Raw genomic sequence first — 26,834 nt, forward strand, 5'->3', positions numbered from 1 at the left:
TCTTTTTCTCACTGTTAGAAGTAAACAAATGTACCTGTCATGGTGGCTCCTCCTCCTTTGTACGCCAGCGAGCCGATGGCGCGCAGCAGCGCCGCTCGTGTCAGGTGCGTGTTGAGGTTGAACTCGGTCCTGGCGTCGTCGCTGTACTGCACCACCGCCACGCGGCTCCTGTCCTCGCCGATCTGGAAGGCTCCGGCCGCCGCCGACACAAAGTTACGCACAAATTTGAAGTTCGGCCGGCCCACGCTCCAGGAGCCGTCCACCAAGAACGCCACGTCAGCAACGGCGCCCGCCGAGCATTCTGGGAGGGGAGAATGATTCAGAGTGACAGAGAGAGTGAGGTCGACACAGCTGTGAGGAAACACTGTAACACAATCATCAGCACAATTACACGCAAACTTTGTATCAAACTCAACTCGTCTTCTGCTTTATTTTAACAACAGTGATCTCTGCTCTCATGATGTGGAACACTGTGAGTGAGTGAGTGAGAGTGTGAGTGTGAGTGAGTGAGTGAGTAAGTGAGTGAATGAGTGAGTATGACCTCATGTATTTTGTACAGTTGGCTTCATTTTCTTGGATCAGACTAATTGTAGCACAGATTTGCCCAAAAATGAATCAGATCAGGGGAAACTGCGACTCAGCAGCTCTGCTGTAAAAACCACGATCTGTAACTGTTTCCACTTTCCCTCAGCTCTTTGGGGCGGGGCTTCCCCTTGTTCTGTTTGAACCACCCGCCCCCACAGTGGCGGGTGGTTCGCGGTACAGCTTCCTCCTCACTGGCAGGAGAGCGAGCTGATGACTGAACACCTCAGAGATTTTTTATTGGGGCCTAATTTTCTATGATTGCTGCACAATGGGGTGTTGTGTGGCGGGAAAACGCCCTCCCCTCCCTCCTCCGCCCCCCTTCCCCCTCCCCTCCTCGCTGAGGTCAGGCTGATGGACGCCGCCCAGCAGCCGAGGAGGACAGTGTTGCCTGGTAAAGTGGAGACACGACAGAGAGACTTACTGAGAGCGTGTGAAGGTTGTGACGTCCTGGACGATTCTCTGCCGCTCGACTCGACTGTGAAACAAGAAAACAAAGCATGTGTTTGTATCGTCTTCTGTTTGTTTGTCTGTGTGCGTGACTTTTATTCTTCCAGCCCAGAGGCTGTTGTTGTTGTGTTCATACATTTATGATGTTTTAATCTTCATTTATTTATTTATTTATTGATTGATTTTGTACTGACGTCATTTTATGTAGCGCTCTGAGACTGCTCTGCTTTATGAACCTCAGCTGAGACGATCACGCAGTTCTGTCTCTGCTGAGCGATGTGGCTTCATTTTATGAGGATTAAACGGCACTGTGTGTGTGTGTGTGTGTGTGTGTGTGTGTGTGTGTGAGGCTGCTCCGAGTTTCCCAGCTGGAAATTTCCGAGTTCCGTCTACAAATGGAACGCTAGAAAGTTAGTGAGTGAGTGAGTGAGTGTCTGAGTGAGAGTGGGTCTAAATATGAGTGAGTGAGTGTCTAAATATGAGTGAGTGAGAGTCTAAATATGAGTGAGTGCGAGTCTAACTATGAGTGAGTGAGTGTCTAAATATGAGTGAGTGAGTGTCTAACTATGAGTGAGTGAATGAGTATGTAAATGAGTGAGTGAGTTTTGTACTTGAGTACAGTAACTAAGTAGAAATACTTAGTTAGATTGACATCACTGATGACTCATGGTAACACATGGTTTCTGGGAAACTCGGAGGTGATATTTATTTTATTTCAGCGTTTTAAAGACGTTTATGTGGATTTATGTGAGACTGTGATTTCCTCGTCACCGTGGAAACGGTCTTTAAACAAAGCCCCTTGGGTTTTTTTTCACCACGACCCCAGCTGAGCCGAGCCAGTCGTTACAGCTGTGCCAGAGTTTCCTGTGTGTGTGTGTGTGTGTGTGTGTGTGTGGACTTGAGATGATGAGACTGTAAAGTGAAGTAAAAGAGTTTGAAACCATGACAACTGGGTGAGCGCCATCTGCTGATCAGGATCCTGTAAAAACTAAGGAAAACTCACTGAATGCTGCTTGTGGTTTGATTGTTTTTTTTTTAAACTGCTGCTGTTTCCAAGCTCAGCCTCAATATTTGAATATTATATTTTACATTTATACAGAATAAAAAACACAACAGGAATTTTTCTGTCTGTAAATTAATCTGTAAAATTAATCTGCAAATTAATCTGTAAATTAATCTGCAAATTAATCTGTAAATTAATCTGCAAATTAATCTGTAAATTAATCTACAAATTAATCTGTGAATTAATCTACAAATTCATCTGTGAATTAATCTGCAAATTAATCTGCAAATTAATCTGCGAATTAATCTGCAAATGAATATGTAAATTAATCTGCAAATTTATCTGTGAATTAATCTGTAAATTAATCTGTGAATTAATCTGTACATTAATCTGCAAATTAATATGTAAATTAATCTGCAAATGAATCTGCAAATGAATCTGTAAATTAATCTGTGAATTAATCTGTAAATTAGTCTGCAAATTAATCTGTAAATTAATATGTAAATTAATCTGCAAATTAATCTGTAAATTAATCTTCAAATTAATCTGTGAATTAATCTACAAATTCATCTGTGAATTAATCTGCAAATTAATCTGGAAATTAATCTGCAAATTAATATGTTAATTAATCTGCAAATTAATCTGCAAATGTATCTGTGAATTAATCTGTAAATTAATCTGTGAATTAATCTGCGAATTAATCTGCGAATTAATCTGCAAATTAATATGTAAATTAATCTGCAAATTAATCTGCAAATTTATCTGTGAATTAATCTGTACATTAATCTGCAAATTAATCTGCAAATTAATATGTAAATTAATCTGCAAATTAATCTGTAAATTAATCTAACGCTAAAATAAAAAAAATCTTCATTAACGCGAGTGTCCAAGTGTCTGAGTGTGTAAATGAGTGAGTGTCTGAGTGAGTGAGTGAGTGAGTGAGTGAGTGAGTGAGTGAATGTCTGACGCTTTAGACTGTGTTTCTACTTATTTTTTTGGAAATAAAACGTCATTGATGATTTATTTCAAAGTGAGATAGTGGAAATGTTAGGTTGTGTTTATCTTGATAAAAGATATTATTGTGATAAATGTTTTATAAAAAAAAGCTTTAAACTCCACAAACGTCTCAAAAACACTTTAGATCACTTTTCATTAAATAGGCAGTATTTTCATGTTTTGAGTAAGTCTCTGTTTAAGGGTTGTTTAAGGGTCACAGGGAGAGTTCATAAAGGTGAAGTCAGGCTTTTTCTCGACTTCCATAAACAATTCACTTGAATAACATGACGACATGTTTAGTTCACACGTGAATCAACAGTTAGGGAACTCTTATTACAGCATTTTGTACAAATTCTACAGAATTGTGTGTATTAACGAGTTTCCCCGTTCACTGTCGTCCACATCACAAACATTTCCCACAAGCGGCGCTTTATAAGTGATTTTCAGTGATTAAACACGTAAATAAAACCGTGTATTCCGAGAATGTTGTTGAAGATGTCGCTTTTATTTGGATTTATTTGGATTTATGTGGCGTTTCTTTTTGATTTATGTCCACTTTAGTGCCGGGTGTATTTAGGTGTTGAGAGAGACAGTTTGTTTTTCAGACTGCAGCAGGTCGTCGCCATGGCGACTTCCTGCCAATACTGACCAGCTGCTGAACAACTTGGATTTGTTGGGATGTTTGTGAAGCACACACACACACTCACATGTGATCTGGCCAGAGACCGGCAGACTCTCCTCCAATCCGACATACGCCGTTATTGTTACGACATAATCCACATCTGGACTCAGGTCTGAGACGGAGGTCTTTGTCGCAGATGCAGGGAGAGAGAATTCTTTTGTCGGTTCTCCTGCAGGAATTCACAAAGTCAGAGGGAAGCCATTAGGAAAAAATTGCATCACTTCATTTTCTCCAGAGTCAAAAACAGGACCTTAGTTCCAGCTCCAGCACTGACCTGAGGAGTGGAAGAGCAGAGTAACAATTTCATTTCATTTAATGAAAACTCCCCACAGTCCTATGAATCCAAACAAACACACGATATTAACCCAAATCTTCCATTAAGACCACAACAATTATTTACTTCAGATGTTTCAGTTGGGCTGTTCAAGGGAAATTAATCACACATCCCATGATTCATGAAAAGCTCAGCAGTTTATGTGTCGTAATTACACGTCCGTATACACACACTTGTAGTAAAGTTCACAGAGTCAAGAGGGCGACAGTAACATCACAGTTTAGCATCAATACCCGAAAATCACCAGCTGTTTCGTTAACTACTTTAATGAATCACTTTTTACTCAAAATGGTCATTAATTAGCTAAGCTTAGGTTAGATATGCAAACTAATATTGATTTTGTCCAAAACGTGCACTTAAATAATGTGTAAACACTACTCTGTATATAATATGTTGAATCCAAAAGAATAGTAGTTTTGTTTGCTAGCTAAACTAGCTAGCAAACAAACGCTGCGTGAGCTGCGGATTTAAATTTAGAGGTTAAATATGTAAGTTAGCATTAGCTTGATCAGTTAGCCTACGGTTCACAGTGCATTCCAGTTCCAGCTGTAGTCGGAATCGCAATTTAGCCGCTAAAGAAATGTCAAGGTAGCTAGTTTAGCTAGCAAACAAAACTACTATTCTTTTGGATTCAACATATTATGGGCAGAGTAGTGTTTACACGTAATTTAAGTGCACTTTTTGGACAAAATCAATATTAGTTAGTAATAATAGCTGCTATCAAACTGAAAAATGTGAACTAGTTAGCCGGTTAACAATGTACAACAATTATAACATCTCGGCAGTAACCAAATTTAAATTGAGAGGTAACATTTAAAACCTAAAACCTACCTATAGCGCTAACATTAACAATGTTTTTGACTTACTAAGTTCTACAGTAATTGCACCAATAAAAAATAGCTAATTTGAGTGTGTCAATTAGTTTTAACACAATTACACCTGCACTTATTGGATTAGAACTAGCTAACTATAGCTGATAACTCTGTCACCTAGCTGGCACCGCTATCATAGAATGCAATGTTGACACCTGCCGTTATTGGACAAGAATACGAAGCTAATGTTGGCGCTGTGTCAGCTAGCTGGCACTGTAAATGTAATATTCACACCTGCTGTTATTGGATTAGAACAAGAAGCTAACTATATCTTATAGCTCTGTCAGCTAGCTGGCACTGCTATCAAAGAATGCAACATTCACACCTGCCGTATATGACATGAACAAGCTAAAGCTGTGTCAGCTAGCTGGCACCATTATCTGGAATAATAACTTGACTACGCCTGCAGTTATTGAGTGAAATGCTAACGTTGCGTCTGTGTAGCTCAGGTCACACGCACACACATTTGTGTTGTTATGTAACACCTGCAGTGACTGCCAATAAATATTTACAGAACCAACCAAAAAGATATTTCAAATAGATTTTACCGTGTAAATAACGTGTTTCCTGTGTCATGTTTATATCTACAGTATCTATCTGTCATTTAGATTTTGCTCCTTGAGTTTGGTCCTGAAACTTAACATGTTGAGTATTTTCTTGTTGTATAATAACTAAACTAAGTCGTACATGTTGAGCCCTGGCCGTTATTTTGCAGGATTCCACTGCTAACCGTCCTTTAGAACCATGTGATGTGTGAATTCTTCGCTGTCACGTTGCGCCGCAGCACAATTACTCTTATCCATAATGTTTTCTTTTAAAAAACCTCTTATCATTTCGAGCGCTCAGAGCCAAGCATGTGTCAGCAGAAGTCTTCAGATAATTGCGGGGAGTGTCGGGTCTTGCCAGGCGGCGGCGAGTTTATGGCAGCTGTAACGTTACAGGGCTCGGCAGGACAGAACTTGCCGTCTTTAAACGAGCACCCACCTGCGTCTGAAGTCACTTGTATCCTGTAGCCATCGATCCTCGACCGTGGTCGGCTCCACAACACCTGCACCGTGTTCTCGTTTAAAAGCTTAAACCTCAAATCTGTCGGAGGGTGGACTGCAAAGAAAGAGAGGAGGAAAGAACGCGGGCACAGTTAATCTGTGTAGGATTATGAGTGTGTATAATTATGAATGTTTGAATGTGCCAACAGTCAACACTTCCAGGGTGAAGCACGACAACGTTCACTGCTGGAGCAAAAACGACACAAGGAAACCCAAACGACAACAAACGTGTGAGAGAAGCCATTTTTGGACACACAACAACAAAAAATGACTTCTGTTTGAGTTTGTTTGGCCACGGTCAACAACTCAAGCAACGACACAACAAAACATGACACAACAAGAAAACTACCTTTCTACAGTTTAGAACAGTGAGGACAAACTGGGCGGGAAGAAAAAAACGACTCCAATTTTGTCTTCTTGGAAGCAAAAATTTGAGTTTCGCTGCCTTCACAACATCATAAGTGTCAAGTATCTGAGTAAGTATCTAAAGTAAGTTAAATAATCCAATTTTAGAAGTATAGAGGGAATATGTTTCATATTTTCTTTTGTTTTCCTTCTTTGCGTTATGCTAACATTACCTGGACGCTAGCTAGCTTTTCATTGGCTAGCAATTTTAGAGTTCTGTTGTTCCATTTCAAGGCACAATTTGATGAGGAACTCACTTACGACATGGAAGCCGGTAAACTGGACTAGTAAATATAGCAAAAATAAACTACCAAAGATTTTGGCTATAGATGAGAGGAAATTAGGTTTAAGGAATTATTTATGTCACATGAGCCAAGAACGTAAATGTTTTGTTTTTACGACCAATATAGTGTTGTGTCTTTTTAAATGTTCAGAATTCCAGTTAAAAATGAATAGATTTGGCCTTTTCTGTACTTCCACACAGGCCTCCATGACATTTATAGAGCTGTCTGATCTATAAATGGATTAGTAAATGTAAAAACAGTTGGAGAGTTAGATTTAAAGGGAATTCCTTTGGTCACTGATGGATTTTTACCTTTTTGTGCTTCGGTAAAAACTCAACTCAACGACCCATAACACGTTTTTTCCGTAAATTGTTTCTTAAACTTTATAATTTTCTTTTTTTTTTCCCGCCCGGTCACTACAACATGGAGCGGCTGACGTCCAGCAGCTCGTCCATGACCTCAATCCAACTCCTGCTGTTGAATTGACAAACAACCACAACAACAAAAAGACACACATATCGGATCAAAGTCTTCAGTATTGATTATACAATGGACAAAGAGCTGATCGATCGCTGTCCTCGTCTCCATTGCAAACCTTGAAAAAAAGAATCCACGACGTCAGTGAAGACACGTGTACGTCTTTTTTTCTCTGGACCAGTGATCTTTAAACTATTGTTTAATCCAGATTGAACCTTTAAAAAGATTTCAGTTGTCCAAATGTCGCTATTCAGAATTTAAGGATCTGGACAATAATTTAAAGAACCACTGGGTTGTTTTTTTTAGATGTTAGCCGACATTTGAATCGTCATGGTGATGACGTCATGGAAGATCATGCAGGTGTACGTGAAAAGTTGTTTGTTTTTTAACAACTTGGAGTTTCCATGTACACAAAGAACCAGATTAATTAATTTTTTAGAAAAATATTTTAAGATGATATTCTTCAGGTTGGGGTGGAAAACAAGTTTAAAATAAACAAACGCAGACTACGTTAAAAAACCTAGCTCGCTATACCCATCATGCAACATGTTTATTTAACGCTGAGGTGTTAGCAAGCTAGCGCTCGCTACAATTACAGACAGAAAAATCCAAAATATTTCAGCAAATTTAAGAACATTAACGTAGCGTTAGCTGAAGTGTGTAACGTCTGTACCCAACAAGTTTTAATCTACCAAAACATGAGGATGAATTTGTAGTGGTAAAAAGGTTCAGTCTCACATATAAAACCAGTATCGCAAAAAATGCCAAATTCACGTAATTCACATTTGTTGCTTCAGTTGCAAATGTTATCTCTAACTCGTTGGGAAAATTCACGTGCGTAGATTGCGATCAAATATACAACGGTTTTCTTACAGATTCGTAAAGTTTAAAATTCCCAGTCGATGAATGATTTGATATTTTTAGAAACATTTCAAAGGTCAACAAATTCGTACGAAAAGGAACATTGTCGCAGTCGCAATTAAAACACTGCGAAAGGTTCTCTTAATAATAAATGACATTATGTTGGAGTCAGAGCGCCCCCCTGTGGCCTGGAGGTTCTAAAGTTTCTCATTTTCTAACCTGAAACAAACACAATCTAAAAAACCCGACATATCGAAAATGATCTAGCTGAGAGGTTGTTGTTGTTATTTTTCTACACCGCCAACCGTTGGATTAGTGAGTACGGGGGTGAAGAATATCAGGGTAAAATATCATCGTGAAGCCGAGACTCGGGGGTCAAGGCTTGACCTGGAGGCGTGAAGTGAAGTGAAGTTACAGGAACGTCAGAGGAGGAACCAACCTGGTGAATCAACTCAGGGCTCGCGGCGCAGCAGCAGCACGGCTGCGAGGACTTCTGTCTCCACACAAAGAGTTCATGTTGCTCACACACACACACACACACACACTGGTCTGTGGAGCTTAAATGTTTTCAACACTCTGAAGAAGATTCATCTTCATCGTCGACTTCTAAAAACCCTGAAAATCCAAACCTCTGGAAAATAATATGACACTTTGTCGTCAAGAGGAAAGTTGGCCCAGTGCCGTCTGGGTCTCTCCTCCTCCTCCTCCTCCTCCTCCTCTTCTTCTTCTGTGGGCTACAGTCAGAGATGAGGGAGGAGCGAGCGAGCGAGGGCACCCCCTGCTGTGAAGAAGCTCAAACGACACCGCTCCTCTTCCACCGCCTCACATCACACTCAGCAGGAGATTTAACATCATTTTCTTCTCGACTAATAACAATAATGAGGTTTAATAAGATAATGGGATAATCTGACTTTGACTAATTGCAGGCGACTGGGAACAATAAAAGAAGCCACAGGCACACTTTGTTTTAAAAGGTTAAAGTTGATGCCGAAACATCGAACACACAAGCTTTGATTATTCAGTGAGTCCATTTTTAAGCTCTTTCACCTCCTTTCATGACAAAAACGATAGATTATGAGCACAAAAGGAGCAGAAAGCGGCCAAAAATGAGCTTTTCTTACATTTTAACATAGTTTCAGCCTACGTCGTCATTGTGACGCCACCATCGACTGTGGGACGTCGTTTTTTTGCTACTTTAATGGAAAATATTTAGTTAATTAAACAGCTTTGGTAACTAATAAATAAGTAAATGAACAGTTTTAAAGTAAAATAATTCATCTTTTCTAACAACATCGTCTGACTGAGACAAAGACAGAGAGGAGAAAACGCTTTGTGAGTTTTATTTCCTTTATTTTCAGACTAAACTCAGTTGAGCAGGAGGAGACAGAGGAGCTGAGGTCAGTCACAGTGAGGAGGAGGAAGATCAAGGTGAGGAAGAGGAGGAGGAGAAGCCTTACCTTGCTCCTGAGCCTGGGTGGAGGAGAACATCATCATCATCATCATCAGCAGCAGCAGCAGCAGCGGTGGAGACGCCACCAGAGAAAACCTGCTCTTCATCTTCATCTTCAGCTCCTGCAACTCAGCAGCACATGAATGAGGCTGCGAGAGGAGGAAGAGGAGGTTAGACCTTCATCATCATCTGCTTCACGTGGAGTAAAATAAAAGAATAAAAGTTCATGTTTGAATGAATTCAATCCAGAAATCCAGAAAAAAAAACACTTCCACATTTTTAATAGACTTTGAATTTTCCAGTTTCTACTCTTTCTGACACTTTAACCTCTTTTCTTCTTCTTCTTTTGTTTGTCTTCTTCCTCAGGTGAGAAGAATAACTGTAAAGTGTCGTCCACACGTTTGTGGAGGAAATATTCCCGAGCAAAAGTGCTTCAAAGTGGGAAAATTAAGACACAATGAAGTCTAGAAAATGGCACTAATTCATCTATATATATATATATATATATATATATATACATATACGTGTATGTAAAGTGTGAGATGCATCACTGACCTAAAGATGAAGATTTCTTTGGTTTGATGATGAACGAAAAAGAAGAAAAAAAAAAGGTAAAATCTCAGCTGCAGACGCTCAGTCCTCAGTCCGGGGAAAAAGGCAGGGAGAGAGTGAGGTGGTCCGGTGTGGTTTTGGTGAGGCTCCGTCCAAAGTGGGAATTCTATCCACTCACAGTCTGCTTCTTAACAGGGGGGTGTTCCCAACATCTGACCCCCCCACCCCCAACACCACCAGCATCCCACCCCCGACTGCTCCTCCTGCCCCCAGATCTGCCTCTGCCCCACTACTACTGCTGCTGCTGCTGCTGCTGCTGCTGTTACTGCTGCTGCTGCAGAAAAAAAGATGATGCTGGGAGACACACACACGGAAACTTTTACATAGTTTTCTACATTCCATTCCTCTGATGGAGAAGCTTCTGTGTGTCTCGGCCACAGGAGACTGAAGCAGCAGCAGCAGCAGCAGTAACAGCAGCAGCAGCAGCAGCAGTAACAGCAGCAGCAGCAGCAGTAACAGGAGGATGGAAGGAAAGAGGAAGATGTCAGACAGGAGTAAAAGTTGTTATCCAGCAGCTGGATTTTCTGTCAAAGTGAAAGTGAAGATAAAAGATAAACCAACATGTTATACTGTTGATAAATAAACACATGGAGGTGAAGAACGATACATTAATATCCAGATATATGTGGAGATACATAGACAGACACACACACACACACACACACACACACACATACTGAGATGAGTGAAGAGAATATATGTAGTCACGTAAAGATAGATTTACAGACATATAAAGAGATATAATGACATATGTTGAGATAAGAGTTACGTATGTAAATATAATCTATATAGAAGTACACAGGTACTTACTACTACTACAGGTACTACTACAGGTACTTACTACTAGATAGATATATATATATAGAGAGAGAGAGAGAGAGAGTGATGTCTGATTATAGAGTCACACAAAGATAGATTTGTAGACAGCGAGAGATAATGAAATACAAAGAGATCTAGAGATGGAAAGAGTTATGTGATTTATAGACATGTGTGTGTGTGTTTACGTAGAGAGAGAAAGAGAAATACACAGAGTTATGTATATATACATATACTGTATATATATGTAACTACAGAGAAATGCACAGAGATATTTAGAGATAAGTGGATAAGTTAAAAACTATATATGTATACATATATAATATATATAAATATTTATATGTCTAAAATGAAAATATACTAATATTTGTCAAACAAAAGAGACTTTTTTTTAAAAGTGAATTTTAAAAACAGTCAAAATTCTAAAGATCGCAGTGTTGTTTGTGTTGTAAAAACAACATTTCTAACACTACTTTCTATGTTTACATATATATGTATATATATATATATATATATATATATATATACATATATTCAATGTCAGACACATTTAAACAAACTCTGAACCAGTGAAGGTGACATTATCAGTGCACTGGCGCCACCTGGTGGCAAGTTCACTCACCACAAGGACAAAGTTCATATTTGAACATACAAATGGTTAAAAAAATAGTTTTATAAATAATAATAAAATTGGTGGAGGGTTGTTTAAGTGTGAAATAAACTGTGGTGGGCGTGGCCTGATGCCAGAAGAAAACCTAGACGTTAAAAAGCATTATTGATAATAATATTAATAATAATAATGATTTAATAAGCAACTTTAAGAGAATTTAACAAACATTAAATCAGTATTTTCTTAATATAAAGTTCTGTTTGTTTAATCTCTAAAAATCCACTCTGACTGATTTGTTTGTAAATGTCGCCCTCTAGTGGCAGGAACACACACACACACACACACACACACACACTATTGTGTTCTTTTACTCCACTACATTTCAACTGTGTACTTTTACTGCACTAAATTTCAATTGTATACTTTTACTATAATATAGTGTACTTTTACTCTACCACATTACTATTGTGTAATTTTACTGCACTAGCGTGTACTTTTACTATACTATTGTGTACTTTTACTGTACTATTGTGTACTTTTAATCCACTACATTTCAATTGTGTACTTTTACTCCACAATTGTGTACTTTTACTGAATAGTGATGTAATGAATTGTGATATCATGAATAGTGATGTAATGAATTAATGAATAGTGATGTCATGTCCATCAGTTGTTATAATCACATACCTGCAGGTGGAGTTCAACAGCAGAATCTTCTTCCTCACATCAACACATGAACAACACTGCCCTCTACTGGTGAATGACCTGCATGTGTGTGAATCAAGAGCTGGACAGCGACGTCTGAACGTCATGATATTGAGATTATAAATTGACACACACGCACACACAGAAGTTACAGATTGTTATGGGAATTATGTACCTCATGTAAATACATGAAGACAAATGTTCAATGCAACCGTTTGATGTGACCTGAGACCATTGACCCTTTGTATTGTTAATGTAACTGTTTGATACGACTTGTGACCAGTGACCATTTGTATTGTTTTAGGAACTGTTTGATGTGACTTGTGAATAGAGACTTAGGGCAAGGTGATAACAGACCCACAGAGGCGGGGGTCTGCACCTTATGGCAGGGTGATAGCAGACCCATTGAGACAGATAAATACCTTGTGTTTCCTACAAGACAGAGAGTCTTCATTTTGTAACTGGCCTGTGTGTGTTGCTTTGTGAATGCTCCTCTTGTACAAGATTAAACCCTTGTTTGGACACTGAGCTGACTCCGGTTTCCTTCCTATGGATCTGAATTCTTTTGACAACTTGGCGCCCAACGTGGGGCCCCAATATCTGTCGCTCTCTTCACATCAACGGCCCTGAAGACCTTGCAAGGCGGAGGTAAGAAAAAAAGAAATCCTCCTAGAAGTCCTCCACCACAGGGCTCTTAAAGCTCTGTTTTGGTCAGGGAGGCCAGGTCCTGTGAAGAGTGGGACAGTGACGGGGCCAACCAAGGAGGGGAGACGGATCAGCCAGACAAACATTGAGTCAGGGACTCAAATCATCAAAAGGGTAAGAAACAACCATTTCTAAATTTAAAAACAAATTCAGCTCAAAAGTAACAACAGTAAGCTGAATATGCGGTGCCAGATTTCGAAAGAAACTGTAAGTCAGGGTATTCTTCTACTGAAGTGAAAAAAACGGTACAGAAATGGATCGATCCTAGCTCATTAAAATAAAATAAAATAAAATAAAATAAAATAAAATTAAATTAAATTAAATTAAATTAAATTAAATTAAATTAAATTAAATTAAATTAAATTAAATTAAATTAAATTAAATTAAAAGCAAGTCAGGGACTTGGGGGAGCAGGACTCTCTTAGATTTAGAGACTTAGAGACTCTTTTAGATCTCTTAGATAGCTCAGCGCTCTAAAGACAGTGGAGATGGTCGTGGACTTCAGGAAGAACTCAGCCTCACCTGCACCCATCAACCTCTGTGACTCCACAATTGTCACTGTGGATTCCTTTCGCTTCCTGGGAACTATCATCACCCAGGACCTCAAGTGGGAGCTGAACATCAGCTCTCTCATCAAAAAAGCCCAGCAGAGGATGTACTTCCTGCGGCAGCTGAAGAAATTCAACCTGCCAAAGACAATGATGGTGCACTTCTACTCCTCCATCATTGAGTCCATCCTCACCTCCTCCATCACCATCTGGTACGCTGCTGCCACGGCCAAGGACAAGGGCAGACTGCAGCGTGTCATTCGGTCTGCAGAGAAGGTGATTGGCTGCAATCTTCCATCTCTCCAGGACCTGTTCGCCTCCAGAACTCTGAGGCGTGCAGGAAAGATTATGGCTGATCCCTCCCACCCTGGACAGAAACTTTTTGAGTCACTCCCCTCTGGCAGGAGGCTGCGGTCCATCAGGACCAGAACCTCACGCCACAAGAACAGTTTTTTCCCGTCTGCTACTAGCCTTATCAACAAGGCAGGGCTGAGAAAACAAAAGGGGTCAGGGTCCGGGACCCATAGGAAGTAAAGCAAGTCAGGGACTTGGGGGAGCAGGACTCTCTTAGATTTAGGGCAGGGACCTAAAATAAACTGTAAGAAGAAGAAATGAAAAGACCAGTAAAATATATAAAATAAAAAATAAAAAAGGAACCATAAAATAAAAGTACAAATAAAATTGAAGGTCATTTTTATGTCAAAATGGGAACTTGTAATAGTTGTTATAAATGTTGTTGTGAACCTGACGAGGTTCAATATGAAGGTGATGCAAAACGAATGGGCCAAAAGGCACTAGATAATGTAAAGTATATAAAAAGATGGGAAAATAAATATGGATTTAGAGGAAAATTACAGGTAGAAGAATGTAAAAAACTGGTAGAAAAGATAGAGGTGAAGTCAAAGGGGAAGTAAGAAGAGGCAGAAGCAGAAAGAAAAGGAAGTGAGACAACGTAAAGAAGATATTGAGAGCAGAGGATGAAAAGAAGAGAAAACATTTAAAAAGAGTGTTAAAATTAAGATTTGTCGACATACAACTGTAAAATTGAGACTAAAAGTAAAATTTAAGATCTGTTGTCTTGTGTTGTTTTGTGTTCTGTGATGTTTTAATGTGTGTGCCATGGCTTTGTGTTGTTTTATGTGCGTGGTAACATAGGCTCAGGCTGCAGAGTGTTTGTTTTGACATGAGGTCATTGCAGGCTGTGAAGCCAGAAGAGCTGCTGGTGGAGAGATGGTCCTTTAATAAAAACAACACTACTAATAAATTAACATATTAATTAAATAAAAAATAGTAATTGGGGTATAAGTGTTGTTGAAACTTATTATAGGAGAAGAGGTGTGTGCTGTGTGGATGTGGTTGATGTGATGAGAAGATAACTGAAGTGGTCATAAACTAAGTAATTATAAGGCTGAAATAATATAGAATAATGTATATTTCCATAGACATCTCTTGAGTGTATTTGACAATTAGCTCAGGAGATATCAGAAGTTATGAGGAGAGACGTAGGATGCTGTAATCTCTTCAGGAATTCCACAGCAGAGAAGAAATGGAGGACACAGACGAGTTGACGATTCATCGGCATGGCTAGTCAATAAACCAGGTCATGCACTCACACACACACACATACATACCAGGACACAGAAGATGAGGAGGAAGAAGACGTATGTACACTAGAAAACACTGAAGTATTTTTGAGTATGAACCAAAAGCCATAGTCACCCTGTTGGTTAATAATCATAAAACTGGTTTTCTATGCGATACTGAAGCATGCAGAATAATAATTGGAGAAGATGAATGCGGTAGTAAATTGCCACTTCAACACTGTAAATGTATGAAGGTGAGATCTGTAACAGGACACATAGTCACAAAGCCACTTAGTCGACCTGTGAACCCGAAAAATGTGGATTGGATAAAAATTTGTATTATAATCAACAGAGATTTTTTGAACTTCACTAAGGAAGCAATTGGAGGCATAGATTAAGAGTTAAATAAGACTAGTTTATTGGCATGGCAGGATAGGATGGCTTTAGACATGATGTTGCTGAAAAAGGAGGAGTACTGTATAATGTAGAATGTTTGGAGATATGTGTTGTACATTTATTCCTAAATAATACAGCACCTGATGGCAGCATCACTAAGGCATTGGAGGATTAACAACCTTATCTGTAGAATAAGATAAAAATTCAGGTTTCAAAGAACCTCTGATTGGATGGCTTTGGAAAATGGGCAGGTTCTATACGTTATCTGTAGCTGTGATGATTGATATTCTTATCACTTGTGGATTTTGTATTCCTGTTTGAGAGGACTGTTACAGAGACTCAGGACACCGCTTTAAAAAAACAACAACAAAAAACTATGCTGCATGAAAGAGTCCCCACCACCGATGACCACCGAGAGGACTACAAGAATGCAGCACCAGAAAATGTTACATCTGATTTGACAAATGATGATCTATATGGTAACTTGTTTGATGAAGACAAGAACACCATGTGTTAAGGGATAATTGCTGTTTACTCTATTGATTATGATGGTACTACAGGAAATCTAGAAGTTGTAGTGTTCTGAATTGGTCTCCATTGAATTCGTTTTGGGATAACAATATAGTCAAAATGTTTTTTTGAATGTATGCTTTTATGCCTTGTCAAATGGAGTACCTGCGAGTGGTTGCAGGGGCAGCGGCTTTGTGAAAATGGTTAATTAGAATGTTTTGAACTGCTCGATAGGGTTTTCGCTCTCACACTCTACAACATTTGTTAAAATTATGCTGGAAATCAGCATAAACAGGAGGGATATGTTATGGGAATTATGTACCTCATGTAAATACATGAAGACAAATGTTCAATGCAACCATTTGATGTGACCTGAGACCATTGACCCTTTGTATTGTTAATGTAACTGTTTGATGCGACTTGTGACCAGTGACCATTTGTATTGTTTTAGGAACTGTTTGATGTGACTTGTGAATAGAGACTTATGGCAGGGTGATAGCTGACCCATTGAGACAGATAAATACCTTGTGTTTCCTACAAGACAGGGAGTCTTCACTTTGTAACTGGCCTGTGTGTGTTGCTTTGTGAATGCTCCTCTTGTACAAGATTAAACCCTTGTTTGGACACTGAGCTGACTCCGATCTCCTTCCTATGGATCTCAATTCTTTTGACACAGATTAACAAATGAAACATATACATATATACATACACATATACAGTGCCTTGTGAAAGTATCCGGCCCCCTTGAACTTTTCAACCTTTTGCCACATTTGAGGCTTCAAACATAAAGATATAAAATTTAAATTTTTTGTCAAGAATCAACAACAAGTGGGACACAATCGTGAAGTGGAACGAAATTTATTGGATAATTTATACTTTTTTAACAAATAAAAAACTGAAAAGTGGGGCGTGCAATATTATTCGGCCCCTTTACTTTCAGTGCAGCAAACTCACTCCAGAAGTTCAGTGAGGATCTCTGAATGATCCAATGTTGTCCTAAATGAGTGATGATGATAAATAGAATCCACCTGTGTGTAATCAGGTCTCTGTATAAATGCACCTGCTCTGTGATAGTCTCAGGATTCTGTTTAAAGCACAGAGAGCATCATGAAGACCAAGGAACACACCAGGCAGGTCCGAGATACTGTTGTGGAGAAGTTTAAAGCTGGATTTGGATACAAAAAGATTTCCCAAGCTTCAAACATTGCAAGGAGCACTGTGCAAGCAATCATATTGAAATGGAAGGAGTATCAGACCACTGCAAATCTACCAAGACCCGGCCGTCCCTCCAAACTTTCATCTCGAACAAGGAGAAGACTGATCAGAGATGCAGCCAAGAGGCCCATGATCACTCTGGATGAACTGCAGAGATCTACAGCTGAGGTGGGAGAGTCTGTCCATAGGACAACAATCAGTCGTACACTGCACAAATCTGGCCTTTATGGAAGAGTGGCAAGAAGAAAGCCATTTCTCAGAGAAATCCATAAAAAGTCTCGTTTAATGTTTGCCACAAGCCACCTGGGAGACACACCAAACATGTGGAAGAAGGTGCTCTGGTCAGATGAAACCAAAATTGAACTTTTTGGCCACAATGCAAAACGATATGTTTGGCGTAAAAGCAACACAGCTCATCACCCTGAACACACCATCCCCACTGTCAAACATGGTGGCGGCAGCATCATGGTTTGGGCCTGCTTTTCTTCAGCAGGGACAGGGAAGATGGTTAAAATTGATGGGAAGATGGATGGAGCCAAATACAGGACCATTCTGGAAGAAAACCTGTTGGAGTCTGCAAAAGACCTGAGACTGGGATGGAGATTTATCTTCCAACAGGACAATGATCCTAAACATAAAGCCAAATCTACAATGGAATGGTTCACAAATAAACGTATCCAGGTGTTAGAATGGCCCAGTCAAAGTCCAGACCTGAATCCAATCGAGAATCTGTGGAAAGAGCTGAAGACTGCTGTTCACAAACGCTCTCCATCCAACCTCACTGAGCTCGAGCTGTTTTGCAAGGAAGAATGGGCAAGAATTCCAGTCTCTCGATGTGCAAAACTGATAGAGACATATCCCAAGCGACTTGCAGCTGTAATTGCAGCAAAAGGTGGCGCTACAAAGTATTAACGCAAGGGGGCCGAATAATATTGCACGCCACACTTTTCAGTTTTTTATTTGTTAAAAAAGTATAAATTATCCAATGAATTTCGTTCCACTTCACGATTGTGTCCCACTTGTTGTTGATTCTTGACAAAAAATTTCAATTTTATATCTTTATGTTTGAAGCCTCAAATGTGGCAAAAGGTAGAAAAGTTCAAGGGGGCCGGATACTTTCACAAGGCACTGTATATATATTTATACACACATATAAACACACATATATACACATATATACATGTATGTAAAATACATATTTATTTGTAAAACCCCAAAATACAAGTCACAAAACAGTAATGTTGTGTTTGTGTAGATGCAGAACATTAGCAGTGCTGGAACTGTGCAGTGGAAAAGCACCATATATATAATCCAGGGAAAGTTAGCGAGTGCAGGTCGTAGCAGAGCTATATGAAGCACCCCCCACTCTCATGAAAGCCACTCCCCCTCAAGCGTTCTATTGGACAGTTTGGTCACAGATTAGAGCAATTCCTTAGCGATTCACCTGTAAGAAAACAAGAAAACTTTGATTTCAGGAAATTCATCGTGAACTTGGGTTATTGTGGACAAAAAGTTCCTTCAAAAATATCCCGTAAAGACCTCATCTGTACGATTTGTGTGAAGATAATCTCGTTGGCTCTGACCTTGATTACTCTGCCCGGGAACCCGGATTATCATCTGCCCCGGAGGCCAAGCAGAGTTCATGTAAGAAATTTAGAATTAAGTTTGGGAATGTGTACTTTGAAAACCTTACAACAAGGATTTACAAATTCAGGATTGAACCCAGGAACTCTAGGATTAAACCTGAGAACATAGGATTTTTAAATGAATAAACCACACACACACACATTATCTGGTTTTGAAGAAAGTAATTACGTGACGATGGTGTTCAGCATCGGGGATCCAGGTCCCTCGTCGTACACCGGGGTGACGGTGACTTTATACTCGGTCATGGAGATGAGGCTGGACAGGTGCAGGGAGGTGATGTCGCCGCTGACTTGGACCTGTCGGTTTAAATATCAACATCAGTGACTTTAAACGACACAGGCACGGAGACCCGGGTTTGAGACCTGGTCTGAAACAAGGGCCTTGAATGAGGGACGGATCCGGTGCCAAGAGTGGGGCTCTCTCCGGGTTCTCCGGTTTCCTGTGATGGACTGGCATACCGGTGCTCTCGTGCTTTGAGGAGGCAGCAGAACACCTGACCCTCCAAATTAAAGATGAGTGTGAACAGTGGAGAGAGATGTGTGAAGGTTACAGCCCTAGATTATCTGCATGCAGACAGACAGGTGTTTGTGAGGCGGGGGTTTTGCACACAGGAGTTGTTGATCCACTGCTGCCTCCATCACTAAGTTCAAATGTCTTATTTTGTCACTTCAGTGTTTGAAATCCTTTGTTCAGATTTCCCTCAGTGACACAAAGTGACCACACGAGGCAGCAGAGGACGCACAGCTGGACTCACTGGAGCCAGGAAAACATTGTCAATTCACTGCCCAGTTATTCCGAGAAGTAATTGGATGAGTCAGTGTTTTTGGGTAGAAAAACATGCTCCAAAAGAACACGCCTTGATGGAGTGGCTTCAGCTGTTTCATCACAATAAGACAAATATTTGGATTCCTGATCGTGTTTCCGATAACACACACACACACACACACACATGCATGCATCCATAAGTGTTGTAATAGAGTCACGAGGAAGCACAAAGTGCTCGTTGGTGTATAAAAAGTGGTCAGACTTGAGCTTGAGAGAGAGCTTGACAATAAAGCTCAGGCTGTAAACACTTCACACATTGACAATTATTTTCCCTACAACAGCAGAATCATTTTATTTCATCACATCTTGACTTATCTTGCCTTAACTTAATTTCCCTTAACTCATGAGGTTGGACCGGGAACTGTTGTGCTATGACTTCTCTCGTGGTGAAAATAAAGCCCAAAAACGCTCACAGTCTTCCCGTTGGAAATGAGGACATCAATTTAACATCTCGTCGCGTTTTTTGTTTTTTTTAAAACCTTAAAAACAAAAAAAAAACACGAGTCTCACCTCACTGAGGTCGCCACCTTCTGGTTTGTACGTGATCATGTATTTGTGCACGGCTCCAGGAGCAGCGTCCCAGCGGAGCATCATGGTGCTGTGGGTCACGTCGGAGATGGTCAGGACTCCAGCAGGAGGCCTGGGCACTAAGGGGGAACAGGTCCAGTCAATCTTTAACCATCCTGGATTCACGAATAACAAGCTGTATATATAAGTTCAAAACAGGCAGCCAAAACTACTGCCTGTATTTTTATATCCTAAGGGAGCACCCTTAGGGAGTTTCAAAGGGATTGTCCAAAGGAAACATCCAAAGGTAGCCCCAAAAGGGAGCTTTCCAAGGTAATGCCTAAAGGGGTGGCTGCCCTTTTCAATTCCTGCGCTTAAAAAACGACAGCTTATGTTCACCTTTCCAAAAAAAAAAGAAAAAAAAGGGAACATTATACAGGAACCTATGTAGCCTTCAGTTAGCACCAAAACTTTAATTTATTTATATAAACTAATATAAATATAAAGTTTTTTTTATCTTCAATTTCTACCAATTTGCAATAATTTCATTTTACAGCCTGGACCATACAATGATATTTTAAGACTTCTGTTAAAACCCCTCTCACGCCCTGGTCAGTTGTCGTAAGCGCTGCTGTGTTTATGTCATCTTTAAAAATAAAGTACGACTTACAGGTGACTCCTCTTCCTTCCTGAGCTTCTCTGAACAGCGCGTGGAGTGTGATGTCGTACACCGTGTTGGGAATCAGCTGCTCCAGCTGAATGCTTGTGATGTTTCCTCCAACTCGTAGCTACAGGAGGACGGAGAGCAGATACAGTGTCATTGTATTAAGACCAGTTTGTTACACTTCACCAAAATAAGATCCAAAGCACTAAAGGGGAGCGTCAAAAGGGAGGCTCCCAAGCGAGGTTCCAGAAGGAGTGTCCAAGAGGGAGATTTCCAAGGGAACTTCCAAAGGGAGTGTCAAAAGTGTGGTTCCAGAAAGAGCATTCAAAGGAAGCACCAAAAGGAAGTATTTGAAGGTAGCACCAAAAGGCAACCTTTAGCATCCTGAGGGTACATCCTAAGGGACCACCCTTAGGGTTCTAAAAGGGATTGTCCAAAGGAAACATCCAAAGGTAGCCCCAAAAGGGAGCTTTTAAAGGTCTAAAGGGTGTGGCAAACAGGAGCACCCCGAGGGGGCATGCTTAAAGAGTTTCAAAGGTAGTGTCCAAAGGGAGTGTCCAAACGGAGCATCCAAACGTAGCACCAAAAGGGAGGGGCAAACAGGAGCATCCTAAGGAGCTTCCAAAGATGCCACCCTAAGGGAGTCACCGAAGGAAACATCCAAAGGTAGCACCAAAAGGGAGTAGCAAATCAGAGCAAGGAACTCCTAAAGGTAGCATCCAGATTTGAGTTTCAGGTTTCAGACCTCTTTGCAGGTGGTCTGGTGAGGCAAGTTCAAAGTACTTCACTTGCTGAAAACACTGTCATTTCTTTACCTCATAAACCAGCTGTGACTCGATGGCACTGATGGGTCTGTAGAGCAGCATGTAGCCGGTGGCTCTGGGCACCTTCTCCCATCTCACCCACATAGTGGAGACGCCCTCATCATAAACCTCCAGTAAATAAAAAATCTAAATCAATTCATTTTTTTATTTGATTTATCTGCTAAAGGTGTCTTCATCTAGAGCAAGAATTATAATTTGGAAATGACAACAAGATAAGAAGAAGAATTTGAAAAAAATCTCTAAATTAGGGTTGTTGAAGTAATTGCAAATAATGAAATATCGTCAAAAGTTTGTGATCGGATATTATAGGTTCTGACTGTTAGCTTGACCGAAAACGACCTGTATGAATCTGTGAATGAGAGTAGGACTGAATTTTTTTGTGTGTGGTTTCTGTTCCCACTTGGACCCTTGACGCTGTTGCACAGGTTGCTGCTGAGGTCGTTCACGCGGTACACGTGGCTCTCGTCGGGGTCGCTGGCGATGGACCTGAACTCAATCTCGTCCACACTCTTCACACCTGTGACGGAAAAAACAAACGCAGCTCCAGAGTGAAAACACAGACAACAATAACAATCAAGTTATTTTGCTCTATAAAATAAAGAAAACCATTAAAATTTAATCATTTTGGTTTGTGGACAAAAACAAGACATTTGAGAACATCATCATTTCATCAATTACTCAATTAACTGAGGAAATAATCAACAGATTAATCCATTATGAAAATAAACGTTGATCGCAGCCCTACGTGAAGTTTTAATTCACATTATTTCTGTACAGTTCTTCAGAAACAAAAGAGTGATGCCTAGTGTTTGCTCATTGTGTGACCTGTTGGGTTTCTCTGCTCCCCACGATGTTGTCTATGTACAGTGCCTTGAGATAATGTATGTTATGATTTGGCACTATAAAAATTAAACTTAATTGAATCTAATGACCTGTATGAATCTGTGAATGAGAGTAGGACTGAATTTTTTTGTGTGTGGTTTCTGTTCCCACCTGGACCCTTGACGCTCTTGCACAGGTTACTGCTGAGGCCGTCCACGATGTCCACCAGGAACGTGAAGTCGTTCACGCAGTACACATGGCTCTCGTCGGGGTCGCTGGCGATGGACCTGAGCTCAAACATGTCCACGTTCTTCACACCTGTGACGGAAAAAACAAACGCAGCTCCAGAGTGAAAACACCGACAGTGCCTTGAGATAATGTATGTTATGATTTGGCACTATAAAAAATGAAATTTAATTGAATCTAATGACATTTTAGAGCTTAATCGAACAAAGAGCTTGAGAAATCACCTGTCATGGTGATCCCGCCTTTGTACGGCAGGTAAGCGATGGCCTCCTGCAGCGACTCTTTGGTCGGGTGAGCGTTCAGGTGCCACTCGGTCTTTGGGTCACCGCTGTACTGAGCCAGACCTGCGGAGAAAACATAGCCTTGTTGGTGGATCAGCAGCACAGTCAGTGTTCACTAAAGACAGCGGTACTAACTCGAGCAGAGGGCGTGCTTGAGTAAACAGGAGCAGGTTAAAGAAGTCTTTGCCCAAATTATGTTACGTTACATTTACACCAGAACTTAAAGTTTCGTAACTGGGAGTCCCCGGAGTTGACCAAATACATGGATGCAAAGACGACGAGAACATCACTTTTGTCACAGAACAAACAAACTAATTACAACAATGGAGCATCCAGATGAAGCCCCAAAATGGGGCTTCTAAAGGTTGTCCAAAAGAGATAAACAGGAGCATCCTGAAGGTACATCCTAAGGGAGCACCCTTATGGAGTTTCAGAGGGGTTGTCCAAAGGAAACATCCAAAGGTAGCCCCAAAAGGGGGGCTTTTCAAGGTAATGCCTAAATGGGGTGGCAAACAGGAGCACCCCAAGGGAGCTTCCAAAGGGAGCACGCTAAAAGAGTTTCAAAGAAAGTATCCAAAGTAGCGTCCAAAGCAAGCACCTTTAGGGAACCTCTGAAGGGAGCAGCCTCATGGAGTTTCAAAGGGAGTATCCAAATGGAGCATACAAACGTAGCACCAAAAGGGAGTGGCAAACAGGGGCATTCTAAGGAGCTTCCAAAGAAGGCACCCTAAGGAAGTCACCAAAGGAAGCATTTGAAGGTAGCACAGAAAGGCAACTTCCAAAGGGAGCACACTAAGGGAGTTGCAAGGGGTGTGTCTAAAGGGAGTATCCAGATGTAGCTCCAAAATGGAGATTTTCAAGGTAATGCCTAAAGGGGATGGCAAACAGGAGCACTGGCAGTGCTGCAGAACTCAGAAATTGTAACTGGGAGTCCCCGGAGTTGACCAAAAACATGGATGCTAAGACGACAAGAACTTCACTGACAAAGAATTTACAACTAATTAGTACAACCAAATTAAGTTTGTGGCTTCTGCACCCCGAAAAAGTATAAAAAGTAGAAATAAGATGGAAACAAATAACATAGCACAACAATTTGGATGTGCAAACTTGAAATCAAAATATGTCACGGTGGTATAAAAGGAGATAATCTCCATGGTTACCAATCTGGACTCTGTCAGGGCCAATGTCGAAGACGCTGACCATGCGAGAGATGAAGCTACGAATGTGTTTGAGGTTGCTGCGACCGATGCTCCAGGAGCCGTCCACCAGCACCACGATGTCGGCCTTTGCTGATGTGTTACATGAAGCTCCTGCAGAGAGACAGTGGGGGGAGGGGGGAGGAGGAGGAGGAGGAAGAGGGGTGTGGTTAATAAATGGCACTTTTCCACTACAGAGTCCTGCCACGGCTCAACATGGTTTCTCTTCCATCAGTGATAGACTTAAAGTTAAAGTTCCAAATTCTACTTATAATTCCAAAAACAACTTAAAGTTCCAAATTCTACTTAAAGTTCCAAATTCTAGTTATAATTCCAAAAACTACTTAAAGTTCTTATCATTATTATTATTATTTTTGTTGTTGTTATTATTATTATTATTATTATTATTATTATTAATCCACTGATTCTAAGTCTGACTCTACGTTTACTTAAAGCTGAGACAAAGACAGAGAGGAGAAAACACAGATGAAACAGTTCAAAGCTTTGTGAGTTTTATTTCCTTTATTTTCAGACTAAACTCAGTTGAGCAGGAGGAGACAGAGGAGCTGAGGTCAGTCACAGTGAGGAGGAAGATCAAGGTGAGGAAGAGGAGGAGAAGCTTTACCTTGCTCCTGAGCCTGGGTGGAGGAGAACATCATCATCATCAGCAGGAACGATGGAGACACCACCAGAGAAAACCTCCTCTTCATCTTCAGCTCCTGCAACTCAGCTGCGAATGAATGAGGCTGCGAGAGGAGGAAGAGGAGGTTAGCCCTTCATCATTTGCTCCACGTGGAGTAAAATAAAAAAATAAAAGTTCATGTTTGATTAAATTAAGTCCAGAAATCTTCACCAGCTTCTGATGAAAGAGCGGAAACTTAACGGAAAAAAAGACATTTTACACTTTAGCAGAAATAAAACCGGTTTTCTTCTTTCTTCTAGAAAATGGCACTAACTCATATGTGTGTGTGTGTGTGTGTATGTATAATATAAAGTGTGAGATGTATCACTGACCTACAGATGAAGATCTCTTTGGTTCGAGTTATCTGCTGTTCTCTGCTGAGTGAGGTGGTCCAGCGTGGTTTTGGTGAGGCTCCGTCTGACCGGATTCTATCCAGTCAGTCTGCTTCTTAACAGAGTGACTTCTGTGTAAATGTTGCCCTCTAGTGACAGGAACACACACGGAACAGTGAAGTTAACTTCACTCGTCATCTTTTATAGTTAATCTTCAACAACATCGTGATACAACACTTATGTAAAAACCATTTATTCATGTTCTACGGCTGCATCCTTCACACGAGGGTTGGGGTGGAGAAGGCGAACCAGGATCCAGAGCGGTGAGCCACCACGCCTCCGTGTGAACGTTGATTTTAGGACTGCAACTCACGACTACTTTGATAATCAATTCATCATCGAGTTGTTTGGGTTTAGTGAAAAGTTTCCCAAACCTGGAAACGATGAACTCAGAAAACAACAAGCTCAGAAACACACACACAGCGTTTGGTCATGAGATTATTTTTATTGATCCCTAAAGACAGAGAAAGAAACAGTACAGGAAAATAAATATTGATCCCATGAGCGTGAAACAACATCCCATCATGACGGGGAACACACGGCTCGACACACGTGGAGGTTTGTTTGTTTGTTTTTAAGAGGAGGAGGAGGTGAAACTCAACAGAGAGGGTGGAGCTTCAGCCTCTCTTCTGAGGAAACGCTGCTTCCCACATCTGGTACAGAGTGAACCCCACTCCTGAAAGAACACAGAACATGAACCACATCACAGCATCAAAACACAGAAACAACACAAGGTAATTACTCACATTTAACAAACACATGAAGCTCAGAGGGGAAACTTGTGGATATTGATCGGCTTTAACAGCAGCAGAGAGGAGACTCTTGACTATCGGGGTCTACACGGTCGCCATGGCGACGGCAAATCGTTTGCAGCCTGTAAACAAATATCTCCTCCACCGGCGTTCGTGGATGTAACCACCATCGTGAACAGAGTAAAGGGTTTTTAAAGGTTTCTGTTCTCCGCTCACTAACTACGACTAGAGTGCAGAACGAGGACACGCCCCCCCCCCCACCCGAGGGATGATGAGTCTTCAAACACTCGTTTTACAGGAAGAGGAAATGTGTTTTAAAATGTATTAAAATAACATCTGGATGAAACCTGAAAACATCGACATGAACTTCAGGATTAAACCAAGGAATATTTATTTTTTAAATTCAGGATTATACTTGAGACCATGTCATTTTATATTCAGGATTAAACCTGAGAACTTTTGTCTTTAAATTCAGGACCCAGGGCCATCAGAATTGAATCCAGGGATTAAAACCTGAGGTCATGCCATTTTAAATTCAGGTTTAAAGCAGAGAACATACATTTTTAAATTCAGGACAAAACCCAGGAATTTCAGGATTAAGAGCATATATTTTTAAATTTGGGATTTTATACCTGAGAGCATATTTATTTAAATTCAGGATTGACACCATATGCTAAGATAGAGTAAATATTAGAAAGAATTTATTTTATTTTTCTTAAAAACACGTGAGATTCTCACCGAACACCGTGAGCGTCATGGTCGCTCTGTAGAGCAGGACGTCGGCAGTGCCTCCCTTTAAGTGAATGGGCAGCCCGTTGTCCTCCTGCACGACACATGAAGGTGAAAACATTAAA

General features: G+C 40.5%; 3 protein-coding genes and 1 long non-coding RNA gene across 6 annotated transcripts in view; all 4 read right to left on the reverse strand.

The window, feature by feature from the left end:
- Positions 1–10,167, reverse strand: part of col12a1b (collagen, type XII, alpha 1b) — a 111,963-nt gene extending 101,796 nt beyond the window's left edge. For all 3 annotated transcript variants that reach the window (XM_058613866.1, XM_058613865.1, XM_058613868.1), the window contains exons 1-6: positions 9,998–10,167; positions 9,450–9,591; positions 5,904–6,020; positions 3,739–3,882; positions 1,007–1,060; positions 35–301 (exon numbers count right to left, since the gene is read on the reverse strand). In XM_058613866.1, coding sequence (XP_058469849.1) covers positions 35–301; positions 1,007–1,060; positions 3,739–3,882; positions 5,904–6,020; positions 9,450–9,555 — 688 coding nt within the window. In that variant the 5' untranslated portion in view covers positions 9,556–9,591; positions 9,998–10,167. The remainder of the gene's footprint in view (positions 1–34; positions 302–1,006; positions 1,061–3,738; positions 3,883–5,903; positions 6,021–9,449; positions 9,592–9,997) is intronic.
- A 9,839-nt stretch (positions 10,168–20,006) lies between these two features.
- LOC131443961 (uncharacterized) lies at positions 20,007–22,730 on the reverse strand. Its single transcript, XR_009233685.1, has 3 exons — positions 22,603–22,730; positions 20,792–22,126; positions 20,007–20,261 (listed from the first exon to the last, which is right to left on the reverse strand). It is a non-coding gene; the product is annotated as an uncharacterized LOC131443961 (long non-coding RNA).
- A 142-nt stretch (positions 22,731–22,872) lies between these two features.
- LOC131444077 (collagen alpha-1(XII) chain-like) lies at positions 22,873–24,372 on the reverse strand. Its single transcript, XM_058614206.1, has 3 exons — positions 24,363–24,372; positions 24,119–24,268; positions 22,873–23,021 (listed from the first exon to the last, which is right to left on the reverse strand). Exons 1-3 carry the CDS (start codon positions 24,370–24,372, stop codon positions 22,873–22,875), a joined length of 309 nt encoding a protein of 102 aa, XP_058470189.1.
- A 1,281-nt stretch (positions 24,373–25,653) lies between these two features.
- The window catches only part of LOC131443189 (cytochrome c oxidase subunit 7A2, mitochondrial), a 4,871-nt gene continuing 3,690 nt past the window's right edge, over positions 25,654–26,834 (reverse strand). The window contains exons 3-4 of the mRNA XM_058612602.1: positions 26,719–26,803; positions 25,654–25,904 (exon numbers count right to left, since the gene is read on the reverse strand). Coding sequence (XP_058468585.1) covers positions 25,846–25,904; positions 26,719–26,803 — 144 coding nt within the window. The 3' untranslated portion in view covers positions 25,654–25,845. The remainder of the gene's footprint in view (positions 25,905–26,718; positions 26,804–26,834) is intronic.

The sequence above is a fragment of the Solea solea genome, chromosome 17 (genome assembly GCF_958295425.1).
Source record: "Solea solea chromosome 17, fSolSol10.1, whole genome shotgun sequence".
NCBI classification, from domain to species: Eukaryota; Metazoa; Chordata; class Actinopteri; order Pleuronectiformes; family Soleidae; genus Solea; species Solea solea.